Genomic DNA, 23,762 nt, shown 5'->3' on the forward strand with positions numbered 1-23,762 from the left:
AGATCACTGCTGGCCAAATTGGCTTCTAGCATCCCAAAACTTTTTCTTGACACTCCCGGGACTATACCATGCAAAAGTAATGCTACAATTTGCACGTCTCACCACTTACTATTTGAATTGAATAATCTGATCTATACAGAATTCTATAAAGCGCTTCGCCAAGGCTGGGATACTGCTGTGCGTCTCAACTGAATTCGAGACACATCCTTTATTGCCGATCAATATCAACTTAAATTGCAGCGTATATGATATTCCACCATGAATCCGAGGTTTGACTTGTTTACAGATTAATACAAGTGAAATGAGCTGGAACTACTTCTTATAACACCTCAGCTGTATGTCCTTTCTCACTACAAATCAATTACGATTATATCTTTGGGAACGAATGATGAATTTATTTTGTTGCGAATAGCGCAATTGGAACACACAGTATTAAATGACGGTCAATTGAACAGTGGTAAGGAAGCCTGTCATTGAGAGCTTCATGGAATTTGGGTCAGGTTCGGCTGATCTCCTAAGAGCGCCAACGTGGCGTCCAGGCCCGGCAAGCAGACACCCCTCAGACGACAGCGCTACACTGATTCAAAGCAATTTTTGCAATGCATTTTGGAGGGTATCAACCGCGGTCATGTGATGGTAGGAGCCAGTCTGAAGGTGCCTGAGCCGCGGACGATTCACGACGAGTACGTCAGTACGTATCGTTGCCCTCCGGGGGTCGCTACGGATTATGACGCAGTATTGCATTGTAGAGGTAACGGGTGATCGACTGCGTAGGTGGACATGGGGAAACATCGCCTTCGAAGAAAACTAGAGACCAACCACGGGTCGTGAAGATCGGAATACTGGGCGTACCTGGAGGGAAAACAGTCATCTCATCAGCATCTATCATCTTCCAGTGCGTCGCTCGTCATATAATCGATCAGCCCATGTTGTAATAGGAACCATTCTCATCATCTCAAGCCAAACCTCGTATAATATTGCCGTCGGACGCGACCTAGGGCATCCTGTGAGTGTGCGACTCCCAAGCATACAAAGCTGGTCAAGTTTCGAAATTGGGTTCGTGGAGGCGAAAATTCCATGGAGCTGGTCTAAGACCATTATCTTGCTCTGGAAACATGGCTGATATCGTTGGAAACCGCTATAAGGAGGTGATGAAGGAGTTGAACGCCGCTGGGAAATTTGCGGATATGGTAACACGACATGATGGGCTAGGAGGCCCCGGGGTCTTTCTCCGGCTCCTGCCATTCCCTCCCCTGGGCATCCGTCCCCATTTTTCATTCTGTCATGAACATCTGCAATGGACAAAGCAATGCTTGCCATTTCACGAGGGAATTCATTGGGCGCGTCAACCTGCTCAGACTCAAATTGAGTTTGATGAGTTTGAAACATGAATCCCTCGATATCTTTCGCTTGCGCTGTTGCCACTCGAAGCTTGAGAACACAGAGCAAGTCTCAAAGGAGAAAGGCTCTGGAGGTTCTCTTCATGGGAATTTCTTTCTCAGAGGCCGCAACTGACACTACGGCTTCATCTTGCCATGAGCTAACGGATAGGGCACAACTGTGCAACCTTGACAGAGAACTGGTGAAACAAGGCTGCAAGATCGAGAGGTTGAGGGTGAACGCAGATGGACACAAGATGCCAGAAAGACCCTGTGACCGAGTTAGTTTTGTAACCTACCGTTCCTTAATTTGCTGATGCCGATGTTCGTTTTTCTTGCTTAGTGCGAACCCTTCCCTCGATGGCCCATTTGCGAGCCCTCCGATAGCCTGCACGACGCAAAAAAGTTGAATGGCAGTGATTCTGAAATAATGAGGTTGCAAAAAGTATCATATCCACACATCTGCTGTCACGTCGTGCATGTAGAGCATGAAGAATACGTACCCGATCGGGATTGGGTCTCGTTTTCCGAGGCGTCAAACCTGGTTGGCGCAGAAGCTGATGAGAATCAAGGATCAAGCGACCCATCTCTCAGAAGCTCCATCAGACTCCCTACCTGCCTTACCTACCCTACCTGCCTACCATCGAGCATCCTCTTTGGATCAGACAAATCGAACAGATAATGACCCTGTCGCCACTTGATGAAGTAACTTCGATCATTACCGCCAGGAGCCAGTGGCAAACCATGTTGGTCTGGTTTGTGAAGCCGCAATTCTTTTTATTCCATCAAAGTTTCGCCTCCCTCCCAAAGAATTATTTCTTGGTAGTAGATACTGCAGCTTCACTCCTTCAGGACACCACAGCAGTGCCTAAGTTCCGGACCCACGCGATGGAGGTTTCGAACCCTCCCCCCTCCTTGACCTAGGACAACCGCCATGGCAGGCTCGTTGGGGCGAAAAAAATGGCAAAGCAAACCAGAGAGTGATCTTTTTTTCATGACTAGAAAGAACAATGACTTAACCCGATACTGGACACGATATTGATGTGGTGACACCGACCCTAGAGACGACGACATTTTAGGAGTCTGATCAAAATGGGAAGGCTCGACCAGGCTTGTTTCTCCAGTCAGTGAATGCACAGTCACTCAGTATCCAAAATTCCGAGCTCTTTCCCAACGTTGGTGTTTAGTGCCCCCGGGCCATTGTTGATCACCAACGAAACGATCATTCCCTTCACAAGGAGAGCACATACAACTGGAAGGGCTTCATAGAGCTTCATATGTCGGTACCGGGAATCCCTATACCTTCATGTTGATTGGCTCGTCAACGCAATAATGCAGATGTGAAGGGAAATCAGTCGTTGAAAGTCCATGGTTCTTGTTCCAGCAAAGCAATCATGGCCAACAGAGCTTCGGCGAAGAGAGTGTGGATACCGGGTCTCGCGAGAGCTATTCGCCTACACTTGTTGAAAATCACTTCTAGGCTCCACGGGGCAGCTCTCGACTCAAGCAAGTATTCCCAACGGGAACCATGCTTGTTCCAACAAAGCCGGTAGCCAAAGAGCCCCTGCAGTGCCCGTAGTGCTTCCCATCCTGAATCAAGTATGGCCAACGGAAAGCACTGAAGCATTCTGCTTTGCGTGAAATATGTTCTCTACTGGCCCTACATGCTCCTGCGCCATGTCAGAGGCTTCTGCCATCACCAGCCACAGCAGTCGGATAAGACTGATAATAGTGTGCCACCCTGCAGTATTTCGTCGACCCACGACAAGCACAGCCTTGTATGATCAACTCGGAGCTGTCACTCTCGGGGTCTACCGTCGTTGGTCCTGGTTTTCCGAGTTTGCCACATCTGGACCTTAGGCCAGGCGGTTTTTCGAAGATGAAGGCTATCCTCATATCACCACAGCATTCGATGTAAGTGTTATGAGGTGCCTTCATGTGTATGGGTGTGCTAGTAGGGCTCGATTGGTATCGCGTTTCCGGTGGGTATTCGATGGAGTTGGCGTTGTGTGCGACTTCAAGGGCCCAGAGTGGAAACCTAGGCACCTGGACGAGTGAGGTCGTGGATGCCCCAGACGAATTATTCTATCAAGCTGTTTGTATATCATCAGTATCATGTTTGTATTCGCTGGGGGTCGACTGATATGGCGTTCCATGCTCACCAGAGAGGACCGATGTGGCTTTGTGCACCACAAAGGTTGTTCTCAAGCACTCACAAAGACTCGGGCAAAGACTTGAGGCTACAACCAAATGTGAGGACTCATATATCAGCCAGGCAATCGAGCTAATAAATAGTCTTGGTGTATGATGCACTTGGATTGGTCTGCATCTTCTCGTGTGTTTCCTTTGCCGATGAGTCCCCATGCATATTTGCAGGCGTCGAGGCCAAGTACCCAACCCAGGTGCAGCGATGCTCCCTCGAGAAAACTGATGCACATCAGATACACAGAGCAGCTTCTCCGAATTGCAAGGCAAAGACAGCAGATCGATTGAGCTCGTGCTGTATGGGCGTGGACCGGGCCATCGTGTGATCGGGGCCGTCGTGCGTGTCGCAGGTGAGGACTTCGACTGTATTTGGAAAGGGCTGAGAGTGACATCCTGCAATTCCAAACATCCCATCGTTAGTAAAAGTCAGATTTCGATGAAATATGGGTTAACTTACTAAACCTCGAAAGCATATCGCGAAATGGTGTCCGTGAACCTGTGTTATGGTCCTGCTGAAACTTCCAGTAGCCTACTAATATCCCTGATATCACTGATCCCTATCCAGAACTATCTAGGCATCATCTGTCATTGTATCAGTATCAACCTACTCTTGCTTTGATCTCAAGATATGGCCTCAACTTCTCGCCTTGAAAGCGATGACTACCGGCCTGTAGTCTCAGAGAAGGAGCGATGGCCTTCATCTGCAACCAGGGTAGATTGGCGCTTAGTTGGCTGGAATGTCTCTCATGCCCGATGTCCAGAGCCCATGAAGCTCATTTTGCAATGCAGAATAGCGATTTCACTCCTCGAAGATGAACGAGAGACAGAGTGATGGGGTAAGAGCGGGCCAAGATGAAGGAAAGAACATCGCGGGAATAGCTTTGAGCGCAACCACCCGCCAGGGTCAACGATCATGAAGATTACCAAGCCCCCTGTGACACACTTTCGACCCAGATTAATCTGCTTTTATTTTAGGAAAATGGGGGGCTTCATCAGCAATCTTACCAGTGACATTTCTGGTAAGACTAGCGAGATAACCCTGGATCATTGCAGGGAGCATATGTCGGCTCTCACATCCGTGAGCTCGAGCCACACATTTCGAAGTCACCTTTCAGTACAAGGAAATCAAGCCAAATACACACTAATACAAACTACAGAATGGAAGTCGAAGGTCGCCGTGCTTTAAGAGACAGAACTGACTTGATGATGTACAGCGGACAGCGCCACAACAATCCTGCACAATATTAGCTCCTTATCAATTTCACGGAGTAATTCAGGTAGGAAATAATCGACATCAGTGGCTTCGTGACGAAAAATACTAAATTCGAACCCAATATCTGCTGGCGACGACCACATGCAGTATCCGCCTCTGCGGCAGTATATGCGAATAGAGGCATTATATCGATCCAGTCCAAATGACCGAGATCTTCTGACACGCATGATGAAAGTTACCGCCAGGGTGAGCTTCCATACGAAAACTATCCACTATTTGCTTGACCGGGAACCACCTGTCGGGTAGTGGCAAACCAACGCGGAGCTCGCATCCAGCATACCACATTGCACCATTCTCAGTGCAAAGAACCCACAACGCACACCGCCCAAAAGATCTTGTATGGTTGAATCAGTATTGGTATTCTAATACCGAAGGTTGGGCAATACATCGGCAATTTTTGGAATTTGTTGGCTTGCGTTCTTCGTGTAATCTCATCCTTCGGACACTTTGCATGATGAATCCCGAATATCCATCAGATCAACCCGAACACGAATCAGCCTTCTTCAACAGCGACTGGATTACTCCTCCCTTAACGCAGCCTGCTGCATTCGACTTCCCTCTCGACTCGCTTCCGGAGCGTGATGATTTGGTCACCAGCGACCGGCCAAAGACCAAAGTCGCGATCCCTCGAATTACTACCGCGAGTGCCTGGCCTAGCAGTAGTCGAGTTAGTCGGGCCTGTGAGAACTGCCGCGAACAAAAAGCTAAATGCAGCGGACACCGTCCCGCCTGTCATCGTTGCAAGGAGGCCGATGTCCGGTGTTCGTACGGGGATCGGAAGCGGGAAAAGATGGCCAAGTGGGTGGATTCTGAGGAAGGAAGCGGCTCACTCTCTAACAACTCTTCAGGCAGCTCAGGGACCTAACCACACAGGTGGAAACCTACGAAGCTCTCTTGCAAGACCTCTATCCCAGACTAGATACCCCATCGGCCCTCCATGTGGATCAAGCCCTGAAGGAGGTGTGTTCTAATTCATTCTTATCCCCCTTTCGCCTCTTCCATCCATCTCATTTTGTCCAGCTTTCGGTTTCTTCTAAGCCCCACGCCGTCACCCAAGACACAGCCCTCGCCCTCGGGGCCATCGACTACACCGAAGAAGACTTTAATCGCGATGAGAAACTCCAGGCCATGGGATTTGTGGGTGAGCACTCAGAAATGTCTTGGTTGTACAGACTCAAACGAGACCTGGACCAAGACACGAAGACGCCGACTAGCGACAGATTCGATCGGCCTTCCATCTCCTCAGTCAACTACTTTCAAGACGACTCCAAACTTCCAGTACTCGAAGACGTGGACCTTCGAGCATGCCCTCCTCAACACGTCGCTCGTCAGCTCGTCGATAGCTATTTTCATACGGTACATCCCACCTTTCCGATCGTTGGCATGACCACATTTCTCGGACAGTACAACTCCTTCTATACGAACCCCAACGTGCAACCTGGAAAACGATGGCTGGCTATATTGAATTTGATATTTGCTATCACAGCGAGGCATTCTTTGTTGATGGGCCAGCCGCCCCACCTAGGGGTGGAGAGCTATTTGGTATACTTTACGCGGGCGTGGCGACTCGGGATTGACAATGTGGCGTTACTTTCACATCCGAACTTACAGCAAGTCCAGGTCGAGGGTTTGGCAGCTTTCTACCTTCTGTCTGTCGGACAAGTCAACAGGTATGGTTCTTTTATGCTCGTTTCATTCTGCGAAATTTCCTCTCTGACGCGACTCTCTGCCTACCTAGGTCATGGATTATTCTTGGTGTCGCGATTCGATCAGCGGTGACGATGGGGCTCAACCTCCGTAGCGAGAGCAACGTTATTGGACATCTTTCGAAGGAAATAAGATATCGGGTGTGGTGGGCGCTTTTTATGTTGGATACCGTGCTATGCGTTATGACTGGCCGACCGCCCAGCACCAGCGAGACCTTTTGCTCTACACCTCTACCATTGCCGTATACCGAGGAGGAATTCAGCGATGAGCGCATCATGCGACTGATCACTGATCAACAAGCCCGACATGCTTTCATGACTTCTCTCCTCTCCTCGGAGCCTGCATTCGCGTTGAAGGAGAACCTTACCAGTCGCATTCGTTTCGGCCAGTCGGAGAGCGAAGGAAAGGAGGCCGAGCAGGTTGCTCAGGTTCTTGCGCCCAATATTTCGCTATACTTTCTATACGCCGTGGACTTGGCGTTTCTCACCCGCGAGGCAGTAGACACTCTATACGCGCCTCGTGCGACGCGGCAATCATGGCGAGAAATCGAAATTCAGATATTCACCCTGAACAGCAATGCGGACCGATGGCTCTCTCGTCTTCCAACAGAATTCCATTTCGTTGAACTCGATGCAACGCATCCATTCGCTCGAGAGCGTGCCAGCTTAGCCTTTCGGTTTTACACCACCAAACTGATTATTTCCCAGCACTGCCTGCGCCGCCTCGCTAATCTATCCAGCGGGGCTTCGCCCGGAGCTGTTTGTGATACCATGGCCGCTATGTGCGTCCAAGTCGCAGGGCAGATTCTCGATCTTCTACCCGACGAGGTGGATACGGCCTGGCTATACAAGGTTTCGCCATGGTGGTGTATTCTTCACCATATCATGCAATCCAGCACCATTCTCTTAATCGCGCTATCCACACAAACCCACCCCGCCATAGCCGAATTGAGTAATATTGCAGAGAAGGTGAAAAAGGCCACGCGGTGGTTGAATGAGATGTCTGCCAACGATCCCTGCTCACAGCGAGCTTTGCTTATATATAGGGATCTACTCACTCGCCACGCATCAAAATTTGGATTGGAAATTGACATTGGGCCCTAGGTACGACTTCGTTCTACGCTTTGATCTATCTAGCCCGAGCTTCTGCTCGAATACATCCCGTTCGAGAAAGCACCAGTGCCAATAGGGTTTGAAGACGGCTTTAAAGTGGCCGTTATCAGCGTCGGCCATTCGCTGAAAGGCTTAACCACAGCGAAAGGCGTTTAGGTCGGCTCGCAATCCGGCGTTCTTGAAACCTGATGGCCGATTCTGTTTCCTGGGTGGGGCGTCTCCCTGCCTTCTTGTGGGTCGATATATACGTCCGGTATTGGTTGGCCACAATCGTTTTCCGTGAGCTTTACACTAGCTTCGTACGAGTCTCGGCCCAGCGCTCTCATAAACCACCGTACCAATTCTTCCAATTCCGAATGACCTCTTAAGAAAAGGACTCAGTTCTTTGACGCCGACGACGTCAGTTGAAGAGCTTTAGGCAGCCCGGCAAGGCTTGAATGATGGGGACGAATTGCTAAATGCCGCCCCTCGTTTACTCGGCTTGCTTTGTGCACAATTACCCAATTGGTCGCACGGACTGACCCACTTTCTTCAGGACGTTCAAATGAGAAGACTAGATATGCAAGCACTAAGTTCAAACCAGCCACCCGCATGCAGTGTGATTAATGATCCCAAAGGTCCCCCCGCAGGTCAGATATCTACAGTATCATCAATCTTTCGACTTCACTAACCAAATTGATGACTTGTTCTCCTATTCAGTCTCCTATCGAGGGCACGATAAAGTTAAATCCAGTCGCATTATCTTGAGCCTTCCTGCCAATATCTTGAGCAGCATCAGGATGTCTCTTTACGGTCGGAATATCAATAGTGTTTTCGCGTCAAGTGGACAGAGGAGAGATGCTTATATTCTTTGTTTTCCTGCCATTACATTTGGCTTTCTGAAATCTAACCGAAATAACTCCAGAAGAAGTTTTTTTTTGCAGTGAAAATACGTGGATATCAATCTTTGTTATGCTATGGTAACTACTCTAGAATATTAATAGCTTACTAGCATGCCTACAATATCACTATAAAGTTTCTGATGTCATCCTACCCAGGTGTCTGGATATGACGTACGTTCGGAGAGCAACTGACGATCACGTGCCGTAATCCGGGTACTCCTGTGTTAGTCAGCGGAATATGACGATCATGAAAGAAGGTCCGATGAGTATATGCTATGTGTATGATCCGATAGGGTATTTGGACGGGCTCTTTGCTTGAGATGAGATACGAAAAATATATCGACATATATATAGACTGTGCAATTGGTAACAAGACTATTCGCCAATCTCGCCTCGTTCACATCCATTGCCACACAGCCTTGCCACGTCCAGCGTTCGCAGCTATGCCCCCGTGGTGGGAACTTCCTGCATTGGTGGAAAATAATATCCTCTTCTCTTATGCTGATTTCTTGGTCATACATGCCGTTTTGACTTCTATTGTATCTATTCTTACTCCGTGACCAATAATATGTAATGCAAAGTACATATCCTTCCCCGCACAGCTTCCCCCGCCATACAAGAATCATAAATGCCGGGACATCTTCCCTGCATGGACTTCGACATCGCGACGGAATGAACAATAGGAGTTAGCCGCGGCCCCTTACTAAAGGAATAAAATGAGGCCCGTGCGCAGAATGCCATGATTAGATAGACGCTCTTGCCACACACCATATCCACAAGATCTATCTCTTTGCCACCTGGCCTTTGAGCTAAACATCTAATAAATGCTTTATTTTACCTCCAGTGCTGGCCCTACCTACGATTTGATCGATATATAATATATGCTCGAGAATCACGTCACAAGGAGGAATCCAACAAGGCGAGCTAGGCCATGCATGTTAGGTAATAATAACCAACTCTATTCAGTCACGATATCTCAGCGCGATGGAGATGAGCTTCGTACCTGAGAGCTTGTTGTGAGTACACGAATCTTCCCGAGATGTAGTCGCGAAGCTCTAGTACCAGGGAGCTGGGTAAGCAAAGACCCCACGGTTATAAACCAAATCCAACTTCCATGATTTCAACGTCTGCGAGCGAGTATCAGGAATGACAGCATTTTAAGATCATGTATGGAAGAGATCAATACTCCACAGCAAAAAGGTATCAAGCTCTAGGTCCAGGATTATATCCAAGACTGGCGGCGTGTGATCACTAAGTAATTCCGAGGAAATTATTTAGACCCAACTTCCTTATCGGAGACCTTTTGAATGCGCAAAGAAATTTCTCCAAGCATAAGGGATGAGACTGTGCCTCCAAATCATGAAAAAAATCTTGGATCTTGGTAATTTACCAGTCCTGTCGCATATAAATTGAAATCTCTTGAATATAGAGCTTCTCACAGGTTACCTAAGTGGGATCGCCATAACTAAGCACTCGGATCTCACACACTGTGGCATCGGCAGGTGTGAGAATTCCAGTAAAAAGATCTGCAGAATCCATGCCCAGGTGGATACCAGCAATGATAAGGACTGACTTGGCGACAAAAGTGAATATATGTGTACTGATACGGCCGTCTAAGTAAGCAATAGCCAGAAAGCTTCGATGGGACGATACTCGGAAGGGACGCGCCACGCAACGCGTCCACATCCCGCACTATTAGGGTAAAACGCCATTACCCAAGCTTGGTTAACAGAACCCGTGCATCTCCTGATGTGGGGGACTCAACTAATAAATGGGATCGGGCTAAAACAGCGTAATATCAAGACACCGAGCATATAAATTAGGCTACACTCCTCATCTAGCTCATTTGGTAACGAAGACCAGAATTCGAAGATAATTTAATGAGTGAGAGGACCCACCCGCAGCCAGATAAGCTAATTCAGTAGCTTTATCACGCTATCACACAATTTAGGCATTATGGCCGATGCCGCTCCGAAGTTACGCCTTCTAGACACCCTAATATGCTTGGCATAAGAACTTGCACTACACTAAACCAGTGATTAGCTCCATAGAAACTGATACTCCGCACATATCTTTTCCAAGGCATTTTATCGCGATTCGATATCCAATCGGACGTTCACTGGTTTGCATTACAGTGCTTATCACGCACAGACCAGGACAATTCAGTCCTTAAATAAATAGTAAATACCCCATTTATGATTATCGGCCATTTACCCCACTTAAGAGTTGGGGTAATGGAGATATACCAAGATATTCGTTTATCTAGAGCCAAATGGCGTTTGACAACAGTCCATGCGACAAATTTCTCACTGAATGAACATGAGCATAGTACGAATAGATAGCGAAATGAATCAAAGAGATCTAGCCATATAAACCAGGTGTCATCTGTGTCACAAAATATAATCTGGATCTAGTATCTATGAAGTCTGCCCGGGTGGTACAATAGACCGGCAACCGGCTATGAATTTCCTATCGGGTTATTCTGGCTTGCATTAGCAAGCCTTAGTACATCGGCCAGAAACACTAATTGGTATTAGGCTCAGTGATTCTAGAGTAATTTGAACCCCGCAATCCAATAAATTTTCAGCATGACCTCCATCCATGCAGGTGGGTCTATCGTGATAATACGCGGGTATTGCAATCATCAAGCGTGGCCTAGGCAATATAAAAAGTCGCCTTCCTCCAACTTTCGTTATCTAGGAAATTTCCAGCCCCCCTGCTTGCAAAGAACCTCTCTTAAACCATCATGTCGGCTGATACGTCGGATGTGGTAACATCGAAAGAGCCTGCCAAGCAAGTAAACATCTCGGAGACGAAAGATGCAGATTTGGAATCAGAAGTGACTAGCCAAGAGCCCGGGACTTGGCGGTATAAATCGGACAGAGCGGAGCTTACTGAACTGACACCCGTTGAAGCTTTCACTTGGAATGTAGAGGGCGATCAGTCTCCTTGTAGGTTGATTTATGCATGTCTACTGATGGATACTAATGATTACCAGTCCCCGAAGTCGCGGCTTGTGTATCGAACAAAGATGACCCAAGTATTTCCTGCAATAGTAAGTTACCTACTCGATATCTTTCATATTCCAGAAAGTATTGAAACATTACTGATGTCTTTAAGCCTTTCGGGCCTGGATATTAATGACGATCTTTGTCATCATCTTTTCTGGAGTTAACCAGTTCTTCGGATTGCGATATGTATGTTGAGTTCCACCCGTAATGTGTGTGCACTCGCTAATTAATCTCAGCCCTCGCTTTCAATTGGATATGTTGTTGCTCAAATTTTGGTGTTCCCTATTGGTAGAGCATGGGAAAAGCTTCCTAGGTGGAGAGTTCCGTTGGGGAAGCTGTCCTTTGACATCAACCCAGGAAAGTTCACCATCAAGGAGCACGCATTCATTGTTATTGTGAGTCACTTTCCACCTGTCATCTATTTTGATATATCGGGCAGCTTATTCTGACAAATGAATCTAGTGTGTCAATATTAGCGCTTCCACAGCCTATGCTCAAGGCTCTCTGGTCGCCATCATCAGTCCGGTATATTGGAACCGCGACTTTGGAGCTGGATTTTCCTTTCTTTACCTTTTGACAACACAGATGATCGGGTAAGAGTATCGTGGACATTCTCATCTACAGTCATTGACGTCTTCCAGCTTCGGATTGACTGGCCTTGCTCGCAGGTGGATTGTTTATCCTGCTGCCCTAGTCTGGCCTACCTCCCTGTCATCGACCGTTCTATTCCGTGCGCTACACGAGCCTGAAAGTCGCACAGCGGCCAACGGCTGGACTATCTCCCGTTATTCATTCTTTGCCTACGTCACAGCCTTCGGATTTGTCGTGTTCTGGTTCCCGGATTATATCTGGACAAGTCTAAGCACGTTTGCATTCATCACATGGATTTTCCCGAACAACCAAAAAGTGAACACGCTATTTGGGGTGAGTGCTTCCTGCCATCGACGACGAAATAAATTACTGACTTAACTATCCAGATGAACTCCGGCTTGGGCCTGCTGCCCATCAGCCTTGACTGGACGCAGATCAATTATGCGGGTTACCCGCTCATGACGCCTTTTTACATCACCTGCAATGCATTTGCAGTTGTCGTGTTGTTCTATTTCTTCCTGTCCCCGATTTTGTACTATGCAAACATATGGTACAGTGCCTAGTAAGTCTCCCAACCTGATACCATATACCCTCATACTGATGAGCCAGTCTTCCGCTCCTCTCATCAAGCACATTCGACAATACAGCAAGCTCATATAATGTGTCACGCGTGGTCGACGCCAATTTGAATTTCGTTGAGAGTAACTACAAGGAGTACTCTCCGATGTATATTTCCATGGCATACTCCCTCACGTACGGGCTATCATTCGCTGCAGTCACTGCGATAGTGCTACATACATACCTCTACAACGGCTCTGAAATCTGGGCTCGCTTCAAGGATTCGAGACACGGTGGTGAAGACATCCATCGACGACTGATGAGAGCCTATAAGGAAGTTCCAGACTGGTGGTATGGTGTTCTTACCGTGATAGTATTGGGCCTGGGTATTTTGACAATCAAAAATTGGGACACCGAGCTGCCGGTCTGGGGATTCATAGTGGTATGCTTTGGCATGGCAGTTCTTCTGATCCTGCCTGAAGGCATCCTTCAGGGAACCACGAATCAGCGTGTCTTCCTTAACATCATAACGGAGTTGATCGCTGGTTACGCATGGCCCGGAAAAGCGATCGCTAATATGATGGTGAAGTGTTACGGCTACAACTCAGTCAAGCATGGCATGGACTTTGCACAGGACTTGAAACTTGGACAATATATGGTATGACCTCAAAGTCTAATCCATTTTCGACCTATACTTACATACCCAGAAAATCCCTCCTCGTGTTCTGTTCTTTGGTCAGATCTACGCTAGTATTCTAGCGACCGCAACCCAGACTGGAGGTACTAGTCCCAACTCAAAAATTGAAGTCAATGCTAACCACATGAATAGTGCTGCGATGGATGCTTGGACATATCACAGACTTGTGTGAATCAAGCAACACCCAGCGCTTCACTTGTAACGGAGCCAAAGTAATGTATAATGCCTCCTTGATTTGGGGGACCATTGGCCCGCAGCGAATGTTCCAGTCTGGCCAGGTGTACAACGGCCTTGTCTATTTCTTCCTGATCGGAGTAAGTTAGCAAATTACTTTTATCCAGAACCATTCACTGACTATTCAGCCCGTTGTCACTGGAATTGTCTATCTTATTTATCGTCGCTATCCCAACAGCTGGGTCCGCTACATCAATGTTCCCATTTTTTTCAACGCAGCTGGCAATATCCCTCCTGCAAATACTAGTAAGTCTGCATATTGCTTTGTAGATTTGTCCGAGTCTAACGCAAGGTCCTAGCTCAATATTCGCTCTGGTTCATAGTCGGCTTTATTTTCAACTACCTTATCCGAAAGCGTGCATTTGACTGGTGGAAGCGTTACAACTGCAAGTCGACAACATATTCTTCACATATTGTCTGCATATTTGCTGACTGGCCACCTTCTAGATTTACTGCAAGCCGCCATGGACACCGGTACAGCAATCGCGACTATCATTATCTTTTTCGCGCTGAGTTACCATTCCATTACGTTTAGTTGGTGGGGAAATAACGTGGGATCGAACACGGATGATGCAAACTCCGTCCCCTGGCTGACTGTTCCAGAGGGTGGCTACTTTGGAAAGGGACCAGGCCAATTCTGATCGAGCATTTTCATGATTCAACTCGATGTAGGTAGACGTTAATCCAACTAAACGGATTGAAGTCAGACCTTAATATACACAAACTAGCTACCGTAAACTCTTGCCGTGGCGGGTGTAGCGCCAGGGAAGAATGAATTGGGAACAGTGGGAATTGCAATGGACGTAGTGAGACCCAATCCCGCGGTGAGCTGGCCAGGCATAGTTGTCGCCGAGTAGCCAGACGGAGCAGATGTTACGGTCGAGGTAACAGTGCCGTATTCCGTGTGTGCGGACCCTGCCTTCAAGCAGTATCCTGATCCCCACGCATCCGCACACTTGTAGTACTCCTTGCTTCCTGATTCGGTCCAGATGTCAAAGTCTTCGATGATGATGTTGGTACAGGGCTGGGTTGATGGGCAAAGGACGTAGAGTGGGGCTCGTGTAGCACCATTTGCGCATGTTCCTTTCCAGTTGCTGACAGTGATTGAGTTGTAAAGGACGCCGTCACCTGCTGCCAAGGTTTCGTCTGTCCAGTATGCATCGATGTAGAATGTATAAGCATTCTCATGTCCGATAAAGTTTGAAAGGGTTACGTCCGTCACTATTATGCACAATTAGTCAGGAGGCTCAAATGAAATTGTCGGCACGTGTTCCTAGGAGGTTCAGTTACCTGAGCCGCTTCCTCCGTTACTCCTATTGGAATGTTAGAGTGGTTTTCTCATGTTAAAAGTATCGTGGTGTCAACTTACTTGAACATGAACATCTGGTTAGAGTTGACGGTGTAGATGTTATTGTATTCGACCTTGGTGATGTCTGTGAGGCAAACTGTCAGCAGTCTGACTGCGCGTTGATGATGTATGCCAGTGTGTTAACATACCGGTGTCGGCTCCCAATGAGCCCATGGCGCAACCACCGGACCAATTGCAGTAGATATTCTCGACAAGGATGTGATTCGCCGGACTCTTGACAGTAACACATTCGTCCTTGTTTGTTACCTCAACATCGTGAATCCAGATGTCAAATCCCCACACATCTATACCATCAAGACCTCCCTCGTTTCCACCGCGAATGATCATGTTGTACACCTCACCCTGGTTGCAGGTGTCGAGGGTCAGATGGAATTGCGGAGAATCAACAAGGGCAATGTCATGGATGGCGAAATTCGTCACTTCACGCTGTTAGTATTCGACTAAAGAGATAAGAGGAAAGGGTTTCATTGCTCACCATCGTAAAGACGCAGTAGACGTGGCCCGTATGTCCCCTCGGCATGGAAGACATAGCCATAGCCTTGAATGGCACCCGCACCACGCGAGGAGTAGATTTCAAAGTCCGTACTATGCTCGATGAAGATCATATTGCCCGAAGCAGTGCCCGTGCGAACGATAATTCCTTCCAAGTTGATGGCCCAAGCATTACCGCCATTCAACGTGACCCAAGTGGCCATGGCGAAAGTTCCCAAGGGGATATTCACTACACCACCATCGATACAGGCCTCAAAGGCAGCCAGAATAGCAGGACCAGAATCAGTGGTTCCGTCTGCCACGGCTCCATAGTCCGTAATATCGCAGACCTTGACAGCCCATTTAGCAGAAGAGGAAGTCAGAGGACCGATTGGGTAGTCAGTGGTATCAGCAAGCTGCGCCCATGCAGTAGACAGCCAGCCAAGACCGAGAAGCAATCCCTTGATTTGCATTATGGCGGTAGTTGTCAGCAGCAAAACCGTGCTCCTCGAGAAAAGGTCTAGCTTGTCTATTTAATAGCAAGGGAACTGTCCCCTTTCAGCCAATTAGTCCGCTAGTGTCTCGGGAGAAATCCGGACTACAATGCATTGAAAATAAGTAAGCGCTATCCATTTGTGTGTGCCTGGCCACTAATTTCCCTAGAATCAAAATTATCACCGGTCGTCTTGGCAGAAATATGCTGAAGAATTCAAAGCTACCCACCTTTTATTTATGGGAAAATGCCCGGAGATGTTTCACGTGGCGCTAATGTTCTCACATCTTTGCCTTAACTGGCACGGAAGGCCGGACCTTCTCCTGATAAACCGCCAAGATCTAGAAGCTATGGCACATCTAAATGCACCAATCACAGTTACACGTGATCAGATACAAGATTCATCTTTGATTAGAATTGCTTGAATGGTCATTCAGAGTCTACTGATGTGCGGCCATTTGAGACGAAAAGCTACTAGTCCGGTGGGTCACTGGCGAACAGGGAGCTGTTGAAACAGTGGCGCACGCCGCGGTGATTGGCTGAGGTACTAGCAGGCGGCCCCGTGGCTTTTTGAAAGCTGTCGGCAAGTTCCTTTTTGATGCATATGCCGGCCCGATTTTGGAAACTGGATAAGGGGCCGTCGACAAATGTGTACAGTAAGGGGTGATGTTGAATCGAACTTTTCCTTGTCAAATGCCAAGGCCGGAAGCTTATACGTGATAAGCTTGCGATCCGGGGTTAATCCACTGACACTTTTACCATTTAAGTTCGGTGAATGATTCCAAAGGTTTCGGCTATTCAGAAAAAGAAAGAAAATCCAAACTTCAACTCGGTCGGCATTCTCACATGGCGACCCACCACGTTCACGACAAGACTCTGGCTTATCTGCGGCTAGTGCATAGTAGACGCCTAGGTGGAATGTGGCTGATGAGGGCGTTGTTAGCTTGAACGTCGCTAAAATAAACTGAACTAGATGTCGGGAACCTATTAGATAGGATAAGGACTCCGTGAGAAATAATTCAACTGCACCTCGTCCCTGATACTTGTCTTACTTTGCTACGCAGGTGTGGTTGCGGGTATGGGATATATGAGAACTGATCCTGAACGTTTCAGGTTCGTCTGGCCAATCACGCTAGACCTTTGGTCCACGAACACTACAACCTGCCATGTAGTCCTCTCTCCAGTATCGTAAATAAATTCAATTTGAAGTAATTTCCTATGTACGGCAACATGTATTAACCGAAACGTTGCTCCCCGAAAAATATCTCCACGTTTCTTGAATCACAACTCAGGCATGGGCATTAAAGAGACTGGACGTCCGGCTGGAAATAAAGCACTGAACAGAGAGATTAGTACCCCTCACTTTGCTATTTGCCCCCCCTTTCCCTTTTTTCTTCCCGAGTTCCTTGTTTGCGTCCAAATTCACCCTTTTCATCATTGACAGACTTGGGGTATCACATCAACTTTTTTAAAAAACATCTAAGCTCGGACACGGCGACGCAATCCAACCTGCAAACCAAGTGGCTTGCGCAGGAAACCCTCACTGGTCTCCATCTCTCCCTCCTGTTCAAGCTGGAACTCGAACAAGCTGAAGACAGTAGCAACAATGCAGAGCAGTTCCATTTCAGCGACGTTACGGCCGACACAGGCACGCGGGCCGTGGCTGAAAGGGATGAACGCGGCTTTCTGACGAGCGGTAAGATGCTCCCAGCGCTCTGGAACAAATTCCTCGGCATCCTGGCCCCAAATTTCGGTTGAACGGTGGACCGTGTAGCTAGGCACTGATAGGACGTCGCCAGGGTAGAATGTTTGACCAGCGATAACGATGGGTTTGGTGCCTTCGGGAATCTCACGCGCAAGACCCATAGCAGATGTGCTGTGGATTCGCATGGTTTCCGAGATAACCCATTGGAGGCTGCTAATGATTAGATATTGACTTAAAGGTGGGAATATGAAACGAGCGCTTACTAGGGGATATCCCTGACCATAGCGTGAGAGGGAACATCAACATCCTTAGGAATTGCCTCGTCTAGAACTTTCTGAAGCTTCTCGATAACACCAGGGGTCTGGATGCACCAGTATAGGATAGCACAAGAAGTGTTAGAGGTTGTGTCGGAGCCGGCGATGAGCTGCGTCAACGCCTCCGCGGTAAGCTCCTCAAGGCCCAACTTCTCACCAGTCTCGTCCTTGCCCTCCATGAGATGAGCCAGGAGATCAACACGGGTGTTCTTCTCAACAACCTCGGGCTTCACACGCTCGTTGACCCGGGCAATAGCAATACCAGCAAGGTTCTCCACAGCCGCAAGTCCCTCGGTGAAGAAACGGTCGGGAATCCACTTAGCCCAGGGCTTCAGAGCTGGCAAACAGCCCAGCGTGGCGGAGACCTCACCACGACGGTTCAGCACTTCAACAGCAGCAACATACTTGGGAGGTTCATCAGGGCCCTTGCGCATCTCAGCAATATCCTTGCCGTTCTTAAGCATACCAAAGGGAGCGCCAAAGGCCAAGTCACCAATGATGTCAAAAGCGAGGTAATTGAACCAGTTCAACGCATCTATGCTGGCGTAGCCAGTCTTTGGGTTGGTCTGTAAAGTGGCAATCTTGTTCCACTGCTCGACAAAGAGCTCAAGGTTGGCGTGGATGTACTGCTCAAACTGACCAATAGACTTGGCACTGAAAGTGTGAGAGACAATCTTCCGCTTACGGGTATGTTCAGCACGGTTACGAGTATTGAACAACCCCCGACGAATGGAGACAAATGCATCATAAAAGTCACTAGAGCAATGATGTCAACATTTGACAATCCCGAATTGTGCGATAAACTTACGCCTTCAAGAACCCGTTTCCGTGTCCATAGATGGTCTGAATGGCAGCATCGTCGGCGACAGAGACATGCTTAGGTGCAATACGCACAACCTTGCCATACTTCTTGTGCGCTTCATCAACGGACAAATAACGCTTTCCCTGTCGTGCCTGAAGCAGCAGCCAGAGGTTGGTGAAACCCGCGAATCCCGGGCTAGGAATACCCCTCAGATGCCAGTTTTGCAAGTACGGCAACAGGAAGTATGCAGCCAGTAGACCGAGAGCGATGAACGGAGCATTTGCTAGTGAGAAAAGCATTGTGGGCGTGAAGGTTCGAAAATCACCCAGCAAACTTTAAACCCAGGATCAGTCAGGGTCACTGCGAGTGTAACGACTTGACAATGGGAAAGAAGTGGATTGAGATTGGGAACGTTATGTGCCCACTCGCTTGGGAACCACGGGACTCGGTCGAGCGCGATATTATTCAACAGTGAACATGTTGCATAACCTACACGTGATGGTTTTGGGGCGAGAATGTGGGAACAGCTTTGTCTACAAGTTGATTGGCTGGACTTATGCGGGGCATCCCTGTCTCCCAAGCCTTTGACTAGTCAGATAGACAACATAACTACCCACATTTGAGGCTATATGAATGTTTGGAAAGTAACTTACGAAATTCAACATTATCGAGTGACTATTGGCTTATTGACTGTTATTTCAAATGTAATGGGTCCGGGGAACCATTCATAATATCCGCGTAGTGGGGAGTCAACGTTGTCTCTGGCCCGAGTGTCCCGCTCCCGCACCCACTCCCGATGCTCCGTACGTTGTCAACCGATTTTCTTGTCAAGGATTCCTATACACAAAAAAAGCTACATAACTATCCAGTATGCTTGACTCACCAGACCTGGCATGTAGGATAGACCTCCTATATGTAGCTCTGGGATTACCTTCAAACCAAAACCACTCAATAACCGAGCTTGGGTTTTCGCGGTCAGACTCTATTCCGTCTATGAACTGACGCACAGAAGTTGTGTGGATCGCCGTCGTTACTAATTGTTTTGTAACGTAACAGTGCTCCCGTTATGCCGCTCTCTTGTACAGAATAATAGATTGCAACGAGCGAAAGATGATCCACCCTGCACGATCGCTAGGATAATCCTTCAACCCCACTTGGCATATAAAAGTGGATAAAGCGGGAGGAAAAAGAAAAGGATCTGGCCAGCTTCTTATTACGATCTACTTGGCACATACTGAATTCCCACTATACTCATAGAGCAGGCAGAAAAAGAGGGGGCCGACCCGACACTATTGAAATGATGATAGGCTATTTGCAATTGACAGCAACTTTGTATAAGTCAAAGCTCATAGCGATATGCAAACGTGCTCCATTTTCACGGGCTAGTGGAACTACTCCGTACTCCTGCAGCAAACGCAGGAGCCCCCAAATCCTTCGTCCGGGATTTGGCAGGCTCCCCTATTCCTGAGCTTCTTGTCCAAGGAAGATGAAAATTTGAAGACGCGATCGCCGGTCTCGACCGATTCTTCAGCGCTCAAAACATGATCAACGCCCGCCATTGTCCCTGACAGATTTCCGTCTAATGCACGACGTCTGATGGTGCTAGATCATATCAACCATGGATCCACGATCAGAAACGTACTCGGAGGAGTACTTGCAAGCCAACATCGGCTACCGGTTGATGGGAGTTGCAACTGCGATGCTTCCAATTGTTGTTGTTTTTCTAGCGTTGCGTTTCTACTCTCGCTACCTTACCAGAACACCATGGGGTCTTGATGATTCCCTGGCTGCTATGTCTGGGTTTATATCGGTCGGATTGTCTGCTCTTGCGATTTGTGAGTAATCTCAATTGAAAGAACTGCAACCGCTCACGCAGGACCTTTCATTAACAAGCTGATCAGGCTTTGTGAAATACGGCGGTGTTGGTCGCCACCTCGCTGCGTTAGAGATGGAAACGCCCAGTATGGAACCACAATACTTCAAATACCTGTTAATTGTGTCGACGTATTACTATTCTACGGTCGCAATTCCCAAGCTTGCAGTTCTAGCTCTCTACGGTCGTCTTTGGACAGTCAACCCATACCGCACTATCATCCTGGTATTGGCTGCGGTCATTACCCTCACGGCTATCGTCTCCGGCGTGATGTGCTTGAACATGTGTCGGCCATTTCGACTCAATTGGGACACTTCGGCTCCTGGTCACTGTCTCAACAAGCAGGCCTTTTTCCTGTGGGCATCACTACCAAACATTCTCACAGACGTTGTCATGCTTGCAATGCCCGTGCCTATTGTCTATCACCTTAACGTCTCCATGAAGGTAAAATTGGGGCTCATCCTTACATTTGCAACGGGCATTCTGTAAGTAAACCGATTGAGCTGTTACTAGTTTCTCCAGATCACTAACACATCATTTAGGGGTCTGGTAACATCCATTATGCGCTTCGTGATATTCTCTCAGGGAAGTGCCGTCAAAGACGGATCTTGGGGGTCAACGGACCTGATGGCCTGGAGTGTCGCGGAGCCCGATATCTACCTCATCAGTGCCTGTCTCCCAACCCTACGGCCGATATTAAACCGACTATTTGGTCGAGCCGTATCTACAACAAACTCGTCATCGCGATACGCCGAGAGATACGGAAATACTGGTGGCTCCGCAGTCAACTCTAAAATGAATGGTACCGTTGCGGATTCTGCCATATATGGTGATGAGGTTCAACTGGTATCCGTTATTGGAAAGGAGAGAAAAGACAGTGCTGAGGATGGCTTGGGTCAACACGGCATCTATGTTCAAAGAGAAGTCAATGTGCAAATCAGTAGGCAATAGAAAATTCGGAGAGATTTGTCGTTCAAATGTTTTCATGCGAATTATTAGACTATTTTAATTATATAATTGATGACCCTTACGCTATTGGACCTCCTGAATGCCATTATTTTTGTTTGTCAGTAACTTCGATAGCTTAACTGCGATACCCACGAAGTTCCGTGCTGATAAACTAGTCCTTTTGCTAGGAGTGATAATCTGTCACGGCCTAAGGCGGAGGAAGTCCACGAATACATAGTGAGCAAAGCTATCAAATCTGACCTGATTGTCTCCGTATTAAGTCAGCTATTGAACCGAGGGAAGTGATGAGGGAGGAGGACCGGATGCTGCTTCAAAGGGAGCCCATGGTGCCACCAGGAACTATCGGCTCGTGCCTATGATTGACCATGATTTACTAAGGCATTCATGACCCCCACAGCGTTGAAACCACGTTGCTTGTAATTTTCAAACCCTCAAAATGTTGACGAACTCAAGCCCCACTTCAAGAGCGAAATCTCAAAACATATTCTAGGAGTCATGTGGCCCCCATGTCTAGAGTAGAGACTACAAATTTAGAGATGAGTGCGAAGTAATTCTTGGCAAGTGGCAAAAAAAAAGATAATTCAAGCATATCTTGGCTACATGGATGGAGCGCGGGACGGAGGTACCACTGTATTTTGAGTACCTAAAGCCATTCATCCAAAGTCTAGGGGTCCACCTGCAGGCTCCGTGCCGATTCTTACCCAAATAGGAAGTGAGTGCGTAGTTTGAAATGAGTGGGAAAATCCATTCACCACTGATTTAACATATGAGGCATTTGATGCCAAGGGCCTCCTTTCAAGCGAGTACAAGGCTTATGTTGCGTGAAGGTCATTCTAGCCTAGACCCCGAGAAATTGTGGTCGGTCACACCCCGGGGCCGGAAATGAGCGAGGAATGAAAGAGGTGCTGGAATGATATCTAGCAACAACTCCCAGCGACTCGAGGGAATATTTTTCTAGTCCAGCTAGATATTTTCAAGACAACTCATGGTGGACCGAGTCAATATTGCTTCTCGCTGTCTTGAAGTGGCGTCAGCATAACTCGATGATCGAGCAAACGGCAACATAAACATTGCAAGTTTTAACCCTAGGGAGGCGTGCATATATACTGATCTATTCCAAGGTCATCTGAGTGCAGATGATGATGCTGCATATATCTTATTTTACAACGCCTGTTTGAGCTTGACTCTGTGAAGGTTGTTTGAACCATGGGCTTTGCAAGTGGCAGAGAAATTCATAATAGACCTCGTCATAAAAAAGTAGACCAGGCCTTGCCCACAACCATTCAGAAGTTGAGACGACCTTTCCGGCATTTCCAGATGGGTATATTCACATTCATGTACAACTCTCCACATATCTCTTTCAGCTACGCCCCATAAGCACTTGGCATTTGCTCATTGTCTTTTTCTTGTCGCACACGTCCTACATTCTGGCCTAGCTCCTCCGAAAACTGGTGAATTTGCTCAAGGTCGACGAGTACCACTTTTCCTCCATTGAACCAGAAATTTCCCAATTCATGATCCCAATACACGGTATCGTGGTCACATGGAGTTATAATGGCACTTCCGGACAGTACCTTCACGACTTCTTAAATATTCATAGTCGCTGCGAGCGATTTGGTGAAGACTGGCTATGCTTGCATCCGAAAAATTGAGTATCAGATGCCCGATGAATCGACACTTGCTGAAGGAGCTCAGGGTCACATCCCCTGAAGACTGCTTGATATCTGGTGCGCCTTTTTTTGAGCCTTCAAATCATTGGTTCGTCCATCTTTTCGTTGTTTCGTTATCAGGGACCCGAAATTGGACTGTGAATTGATTGTCACAGTGTACTGTAATCCGCTCAGTATTTAGTTGCTGTTGTGAGCACCGAGGTATAGCTTTGAAGTCTTAAATAAAGTCAGGATACCCTCCAGCTACGCAACACATCCTCACTCACCTAAGGTGGCACCTTCGTCTGTGGTATCATGGCCGACAGCGTGGGAGAGGCTGTGGAGAAAGCAAAATAAAAGCCCACAAATTACTCATAAACTGTTGGTGTTGTTGCAGATGGTGAATGGGCCGGTCGAGGCCAGGAATGGTAGCTGGAAGGCACGCGCTTATTCGAGTCGGATCGATTGA

The 23,762-nt window shown here is 47.7% G+C and overlaps 6 protein-coding genes across 6 annotated transcripts; 4 read left to right on the plus strand and 2 right to left on the minus strand.

Annotated features, from left to right (window-relative positions):
- Nucleotides 1-1,115: 1,115 nt before the first annotated feature.
- N7484_010946 (uncharacterized protein) lies at nt 1,116-1,391 on the plus strand (the record flags this gene model as incomplete). The annotated part of the gene is made up of 1 exon (XM_057121333.1): nt 1,116-1,391. The coding sequence occupies one exon, from the start codon at nt 1,116-1,118 to the stop codon at nt 1,389-1,391; it is 276 nt and encodes a 91-aa protein (XP_056967087.1).
- A 3,920-nt stretch (nt 1,392-5,311) lies between these two features.
- On the plus strand, nt 5,312-7,667 carry N7484_010947 (uncharacterized protein; the record flags this gene model as incomplete). The annotated part of the gene is made up of 4 exons (XM_057121334.1): nt 5,312-5,655; nt 5,706-5,817; nt 5,878-6,527; nt 6,596-7,667. 4 exons carry the CDS (start codon nt 5,312-5,314, stop codon nt 7,665-7,667), a joined length of 2,178 nt encoding a protein of 725 aa, XP_056967088.1.
- Nucleotides 7,668-11,303: 3,636 nt separating this feature from the next.
- Nucleotides 11,304-14,289, plus strand: N7484_010948 (uncharacterized protein; the record flags this gene model as incomplete). Its single annotated transcript, XM_057121335.1, has 13 exons — nt 11,304-11,508; nt 11,556-11,612; nt 11,678-11,754; nt 11,805-11,963; nt 12,031-12,161; nt 12,210-12,492; nt 12,546-12,721; nt 12,769-13,375; nt 13,425-13,497; nt 13,547-13,728; nt 13,777-13,894; nt 13,948-14,034; nt 14,096-14,289. 13 exons carry the CDS (start codon nt 11,304-11,306, stop codon nt 14,287-14,289), a joined length of 2,349 nt encoding a protein of 782 aa, XP_056967089.1.
- Nucleotides 14,290-14,372: 83 nt separating this feature from the next.
- N7484_010949 (uncharacterized protein) lies at nt 14,373-15,961 on the minus strand (the record flags this gene model as incomplete). Its single annotated transcript, XM_057121336.1, has 5 exons — nt 14,373-14,869; nt 14,939-14,961; nt 15,018-15,081; nt 15,146-15,436; nt 15,493-15,961. 5 exons carry the CDS (start codon nt 15,959-15,961, stop codon nt 14,373-14,375), a joined length of 1,344 nt encoding a protein of 447 aa, XP_056967090.1.
- A 1,499-nt stretch (nt 15,962-17,460) lies between these two features.
- On the minus strand, nt 17,461-19,101 carry N7484_010950 (cytochrome P450; the record flags this gene model as incomplete). The annotated part of the gene is made up of 3 exons (XM_057121337.1): nt 17,461-17,896; nt 17,950-18,756; nt 18,809-19,101. The coding sequence occupies 3 exons, from the start codon at nt 19,099-19,101 to the stop codon at nt 17,461-17,463; spliced, it is 1,536 nt and encodes a 511-aa protein (XP_056967091.1).
- A 1,319-nt stretch (nt 19,102-20,420) lies between these two features.
- Nucleotides 20,421-21,626, plus strand: N7484_010951 (uncharacterized protein; the record flags this gene model as incomplete). The annotated part of the gene is made up of 3 exons (XM_057121338.1): nt 20,421-20,637; nt 20,704-21,160; nt 21,218-21,626. 3 exons carry the CDS (start codon nt 20,421-20,423, stop codon nt 21,624-21,626), a joined length of 1,083 nt encoding a protein of 360 aa, XP_056967092.1.
- Nucleotides 21,627-23,762: the final 2,136 nt, after the last annotated feature.

This window comes from Penicillium longicatenatum (assembly GCF_028827895.1).
Source record: "Penicillium longicatenatum strain IBT 33135 chromosome Unknown contig_7_segment0_segment0, whole genome shotgun sequence".
Taxonomy (NCBI): domain Eukaryota; kingdom Fungi; phylum Ascomycota; class Eurotiomycetes; order Eurotiales; family Aspergillaceae; genus Penicillium; species Penicillium longicatenatum.